This window comes from Heterocephalus glaber, unplaced genomic scaffold (genome assembly GCF_053883595.1).
Source record: "Heterocephalus glaber isolate CG9 unplaced genomic scaffold, H.glaber_assembly_v1.0 deba00001761, whole genome shotgun sequence".
NCBI lineage: Eukaryota > Metazoa > Chordata > Mammalia > Rodentia > Bathyergidae > Heterocephalus > Heterocephalus glaber.
This window is the reverse complement of record NW_028258458.1, coordinates 3,803,633-3,809,632: the sequence shown is the minus strand read 5'-3', so window position 1 is coordinate 3,809,632 and position 6,000 is coordinate 3,803,633. Positions and strand designations below refer to the sequence as shown.

The window sequence follows — 6,000 nt, the reverse complement described above, 5'->3', positions numbered from 1 at the left end:
TGATTATAGTTTTGTCCCACCTTGAACCCGCCTCACCTCTTGGCTTTGTCCCATAAAACACCCTTGAGAAGCTGGGTGAGTGGGCAATCCACTTTGCGGTTGGTCCCCCTTCCGTCTGGTCCAGTGGTTTGGGTTTGGAATATATGCATATATAATGAGGTATCTTGGGGAAGGTACCCAAGTTTAAACACAAAATTCATTTACAGGGGCGGGGGGTGTACTGGGGCTTAAACCCAGGGCCTACACTGAGCTGTACTCTGTTTTTTTCTGTTTCTTTGGTAGCCCGTATCGAACTCAGGTCCTTGCGCTTGCGGAGCAGACAGCAGAAGCACTGAGCTAAATACCCGGCCTCTCTGCCTTTCTTTTGAGACGGGGTCTAAGTTGCTGAATTGTCTGAGCTGGCCTCAAATTTGGCTTTTCCTGGCTCAGTATCCCAGAGTGCTGGGATGACTTGCTTGCATGTTTCATATACACCTTAGGCACACACAGCCTTTCTGTGCGGGCAGGGAACCCAGGGCCTGGGGCTAAGCATGTGCCGTAGCTCTGAGCTGTACAACCCTCCCTCCGTAGGGTAATTTAGGTCTTTTAGTGGTCTCTTCTGTGACCCTCATGTGATGTCAGGCATGAATTTGCCGCCTGTGCTGTGGTGCTCATGCTCAGAATGTCGGCCTGAGGGGTGAGCAGCCCGTGTTCATACTCTTTGGGGCTCCCTGTCCCCCACTTCCCACCCACATGCAGGCCTCTGTCCCGTGTGACGGGTCCACCTGACACCCTGATGGCAGTGGTAGGGTCCCATAACTCACATGCAAAACATCACAGGCACTTCCTCTTTATTTAGCCCTGGGTCCCAGGCCTGTGGCCTTGTGTCCTAGTGTCCGATGTCTGGAGCTGCAGAGCCAAGGAGCAGGACGGACACCTTCTGGCTGGGGCATGGTCCTGAGTCACAAGGCCATCTCTTCCAGCCCTGGCACCCACAGAACATGGCGACAGAGGTGTGATAGCCACGGTCTGGTCTCCCTGGGGTGCAGACTGTGCTGCTGCAGGCAGTGCCACCCCACCTCATGTCCTGTGACCCCACAGAGGGCTCCGACGCGCTCTGGAATGTACCTCAGCCAGGTGGCTGTGGCCACCACAAGCGCAAGTCCCACGTTGGAGACAGATGGGGGTGGGCAGGTGCCCCAAGAGTCCAAAGCGCCAGTGCCGTGCAAGGTCCCAGTGGCCACCCACGGGGACCAGTGTGGCGGCCAGTGCGCGCTCTGCTCTGCCCAGGCCCGGGTTACAGGGATGTGCACAGCCTTAATGGAGAAGTCTGACGTACGCGTAGAAAAGTTTGATCTCCCGTTGAGGCTGTTACAGTTTGAAGTTATGTAAACCACGTACAAAGTTACCGTAAAAACGTACAAAAGGGGAGAGGGAGGTGAGGCCACCGCTGGGATTCAGTGGCCCCGATGGCGCTCAGTGGCCTCTCTGGCCTGGACTGCGGCCCAGGCAGCGCCCTCGACCCGTCACTGCGGAGCTTCCAATCGGGGTCCTCCCAGAGCCCAGTGCCAGCTGCAGCCCAGCACAGGCGTCCTTGATGCACCTGCCTCATCCTCAGCCAGGGGCCTGGCCCGGGGCAGGGGGCAGGCAGTAGGTAGGGGGGTCCGAGTACCTGCGCTTGGCCCCCCGGGGCCGCGCGTCCTTGTCCAGGGGCTCCAGGGCTCCAGGTGTGGGCAGCCCGCGGCAGGGGGCAATGTACACGGAGCGCACCTGGTCGGGGCGGCGCGCAGGCGGCTCCCGGCGCCTCACCGGGCCAGCGGGCTCCCGGGTGGGCAGGTGCGAGGGCAAGCCGGGTGGGAGCTTGATATTGGCGGTGGGCATGACGGGCGTCCGCCGCGGGGTCTTCACCCTCACCGTGGCGAAGGGCGCTGGCTGGCGCCTTGGAGGGGCCATCGAGGGGAGGGGGCTCGGGGGAGGTGCACTGGGCTGGGGGGGCCTGGGCGCAGGGGGCCCTTGGAGAGACAGATGCCGGTCACTGCTGCTCATGCTGCAGGCCTCCCACCCACCTGGGCAGCAGCAGAGCAGACCCTACCTTAATACTGACCTTCCGCAGACCCCCGCCCGGCCCGCTCCTCCAGCAGGCTCTCGGTGCTGGCCGATGTCTCTGAGTCCAGGTTCTCTTCGTCGGAGCCCCTAGGGTCCAGCTCTGGCAGCCGGTAGGTGATGTCCTCCCTGGGGGCCAGGGTGAGTGTTGAGAGGCCACCACATGGGAAGGCCTGGCCAATGGGGGGCAGAACAGGCTGTCCTGCTCCTGGGGTCACTCTGTCCCCAACCCACCCTTAGCTCACCTGGCCTAATGTGCTCTTGGCCCTGATGCTCACCCGAGGAAAGAGCTGATCAGCAGAGGGAAGCCTGGGCATCTAGCCCAGCACTGAGCTCACAGTGAGCTTCTGCCCCAGGCCCTTTGCACACACTGCTCCCACAGCCTGGGCACCCAGCTCCACTCCCTAAGCAACCTGGCCACATTTGTTCTCCTGGGATTAACTGTAAAGTTTTTGAGACAGGCTGCTATGTTGCCCAGGCTGTTTTCCAGTAATCCTCCTGCCTCAGCCTCCAAGGAGTGAGCAGCAGGGATACAGGCACGTAGTTCTCTTTTCTTTCTGCAGTGCTGGGGATGAAACCAGGGCCTTGCCCATGCCAGGCAATTCCTCACTGCTGAGCTACACCCCAGCCCGGCATCCATTTTCAGTAGTGCCCTTTTCCCACTCTCAACCCTGAGCACAATGAACGAGGCCAGCAGCAGGTGTGACCAGCATCAGGACAGGGCTGGGGCTTTGCTGGCTCCCGTGGGCCCCTGGGCTGGAGCCTGTGTTTGCAGAACCCATACAGGCATCATGGCTGAACCCTAGGACAACAGTGTCCGGGGGACGGGACCTTCTTCCCATGCTAGGGACTGCAGCAGGCCTGGCCAGGCGGGAGGCCTCCGGGCTGCTGGAGGGGGCTGGACAGCAAGGGGCTGGGGACGGGATGGGGACACTTGCTTCTCCTCCTTGAGGGACTGGATCCGCTCCATGAGGATCTCCTTCTCGCGGTTCTCGTGGCCCCTGGCCGCTGCCGCCTCCTCCTCGGGCAGCGCCTCCAGCTCCTCCAGGCTGCTGTCACGGCTCACGGGGGTCTTGGGGCTCTTGCTCTGCACGGAGGTGGCAGGCGTGAGGCAGCGCGAGAGCTGGCCCAGGATTAGTTGGGACAAGAGGGGCGGGGACACTGGGGAGCAGTTCCAGAGTCCAGGCCAATCGGCATCCTGAGCACTGGCTTGGCGGCAGGCGCTACCAGCATGCAGGAGGGGAGGTTAGGACATGCGTCTACCCTAGGGACCTGCATGCACCGCGGCCACCGCACACTACATACCAGCACCCCCTCACAGGGAGATGAGAACCCCAGTTTGAAAGGCCAAGGCTGGGGAGAGACAGACACAGGGTGAACGTGCGGCACACGGGTGGGCACTGCTACTCCCCCGCGCCGGTGTGAGGCTCCACAGTACGGCCGGGCGGTCTGAGCTGGGCGTGGGCCATGGGTGGGAACTCAGGCCCTGGCTGCCCCCGTGCAGCCCCAGGCCCCATCAGAGCTGGGCCCACTCACCCGGCCGGCCGCGCCCCTGCCCCCTCACCGCTGTCTGCTGCAGGAGGGAGAGCCGGCGGCAGGCAATGCTCTCGGCTGCCTCCAGCTGGTTGATCTCCTCCATCTTCACCTTGTACTTCCGCATCTGCTCTTTGATCAGCATCTCCACGCACCTGCGGGGTCGCGGGAGGCGACTGTATTACCCACTGCGGCGCTGGGGATGCCCTGGGCCGTGCTGTGTGACCCAGGCAGCTCTGGGCCTGCTCTGCCTTCAGGGCCAGCCTGAGAGGGCCTCATCCCGGGCAGCCAGCACTGGGGCCTCGGTGCAGGGATGGGGACAGGGCTCCTGTCACCACGTCCGTAAGATGAGGGAGGCCAGACTGCCCGGAGAGCCCGCAGCTGCCCCTCCCAGCACACGCAGCCTGAGGGTGGCACTCACGCGGTGATCTTGAGGACGTCCTTCATGCTGGTCAGCGGGTCCGAGTTGTCGGGGCAGCGCAGGAGGCAGGGAGCGAAGATGATGGCCAGCGCCCCGGGCGACATGCGGTTCACGTCCTCCAGCAGGGCCACCCTGCACGGCCACCGGCAGTTAGGGAGGCCAGGCCCAGCTCAGGGTCCTGGGCCCAAGACAGGAGAGGAGCCCCAGCCCCGAGGTGGGGACCCTGGCCGGGCCCGGTGGTAAGGGGCACTTGCTTGACCAGGTGAAAGATGAGCCGCTCCAGCGCGTTGTGGCTGGCTTCAGGCAGGTGCTCCAGGACGGCGTAGATGGCGGCCAGCTGCTCCTGCTTCTCGGGCAGCTCTGGAGGTGGAGGGTGGCGTCAGGCCAGCCTCCTGAGCCCAAAGCGGCTGCCGGGCTGCCCCTCCCCTGGCCCCGGGCACTCACCCACGGCTCGTAGGAAGTCGCCATACTGGGCGAAGGTCATGAGGGGCTCAGGCAGCTCTCGCAGCCACTGCTTGAGGACACCAGTGATGGCATGGATGGGGAAGTCCTCCAGCCGCACGGCTGCGGGGTCTGCAGAGGGACGGTGGGGCGCTGAGCGCGGGCAATGTGGGCGCAAGGGGCTGGGGCTGCCGCCAGCCCCACCCACCTGTCTGCAGTGCCTGCCGGAGCTCGCGCGTGCGGTTGGCGGCGCCCGACTTGCGGTAGAGGCCCTCGGTGTAGAGCCCATGCAGCTCCACGTGCTCCAGCAGCTTCTCCAGCACCAGGGGCACTGAGGTCTTGTCGCTGGTCAGGCTGTCCACGCACACGCCGAAGTGGCCTGGCTCGGCGCCCGGCTCGCTCTGTGGTGCGGGGTGGTGGTCAGGCCAGGGTCCCCGTCCACATGCTGCCGCATGGGGCCTCCCTCCTGGCCTGCAGAGCCCGCGGGGCTCCCTCTGCGGGCCGCACCCCCTGCCCCTTGTCCCCTGCAGCCCCATGGCTGGGCTGTCGGGGACCCAGCTTCCTGGAGGCCTGGGACGATGAGCAGGCCGGAGGCAGGGCCTTCACACAGCTCCGGGCAGTGTGCCGAGAGCCCCAGGTGAGGGCTCACCTTCCGCCCACTCAGGTAGGAGCAGTAGCTCTGGATCTTGTGCACGCACTTCTTGTGGCAGGTCATCTTGCATACTAGGGGCACACACAGGACAGGGCTCAGGCACAGGCCCCTGGGCACCCACCCCTCCAGCCAGGTCCCAACTGCTCTGTTACTCATTCTGCACTGCTAGGGATGGAACCCAGGGCCTCACACAGGCCAGGCGGTGTTCTTTCACTGAGCTACACCTCCAGCCCTATTTCTCATTTGGAGACAGGTTTCTCTCTGGTTGCCCAGGCTGGCCTTGAATTTGCAGTTCTCCTGCCTCAGCTCCCGAGCAGATGGGACCACAGCAGCTGGTCTGCGCGTGGGGAGGAGGACCGAGGGGCGGTTCGGGAGTGGGGACAGTAGGAGGTGGGCATGCAGTGGGGGCACTGCTCACCGCTGCAGAGCAGGGCCTTGTCCATGAGCCAGATGTAGGACAGGCAGTGCTCGCACGACTGTGGAATGCTGACCTGGTAGCTGGCGAACACGTGGCCATTGTGCTCCTGCACCTGCGGGAGGACGCAAGGGCTCAGCAGGCTGCCCGCCACCGCCATCACCGGGGACACGTGTAGGCCGGCAAACACTACACATGCACGCCTACTCACGGCTCGTTCCTGCTTCCGCTTCTTCTTCTGAGCTTTGCTAGGCTGAGAGACACAGAAACGGTCATGTGGGGATGCTGGGCTGGCCTAGGGACACTCTGTCCCCATGGAGGCCGGAGGCTAAGGGCCCTGACACCCACCCTCCACCCAGCCAGGAAGCCCGCCAAGGGCGGTGAGGGGAGGCTCCGGGGAGGTGGGCGTGGCTTCCCAGGAGGTGTGTCTGGAGAGGTGGGCGGGGCTGGAGAGGT

At 64.0% G+C, this 6,000-nt stretch overlaps 1 protein-coding gene across 4 annotated transcripts in view; it reads right to left on the bottom strand.

Annotated features, from left to right (window-relative positions):
• Positions 1–813: 813 nt before the first annotated feature.
• The window catches only part of Myo9b (myosin IXB), a 62,696-nt gene continuing 57,509 nt past the window's right edge, over positions 814–6,000 (bottom strand). The window contains exons 29-40 of one of the 4 annotated variants that reach the window (XM_087201834.1): positions 5,756–5,797; positions 5,548–5,659; positions 5,127–5,200; positions 4,686–4,878; positions 4,481–4,609; positions 4,291–4,396; positions 4,037–4,168; positions 3,647–3,770; positions 3,388–3,435; positions 3,017–3,169; positions 2,072–2,207; positions 814–1,991 (exon numbers count right to left, since the gene is read on the bottom strand). In XM_087201834.1, the coding sequence (XP_087057960.1) occupies positions 2,073–2,207; positions 3,017–3,169; positions 3,388–3,435; positions 3,647–3,770; positions 4,037–4,168; positions 4,291–4,396; positions 4,481–4,609; positions 4,686–4,878; positions 5,127–5,200; positions 5,548–5,659; positions 5,756–5,797 (1,248 nt within the window). In that variant the 3' untranslated portion in view covers positions 814–1,991; position 2,072. Of the gene's footprint in view, positions 1,992–2,071; positions 2,208–3,016; positions 3,170–3,387; positions 3,537–3,646; positions 3,771–4,036; positions 4,169–4,290; positions 4,397–4,480; positions 4,610–4,685; positions 4,879–5,126; positions 5,201–5,547; positions 5,660–5,755; positions 5,798–6,000 lie in introns of those variants that run through there. The other 3 variants (XM_087201832.1, XM_087201833.1, XM_087201836.1) reach the window with 3 other exon arrangements.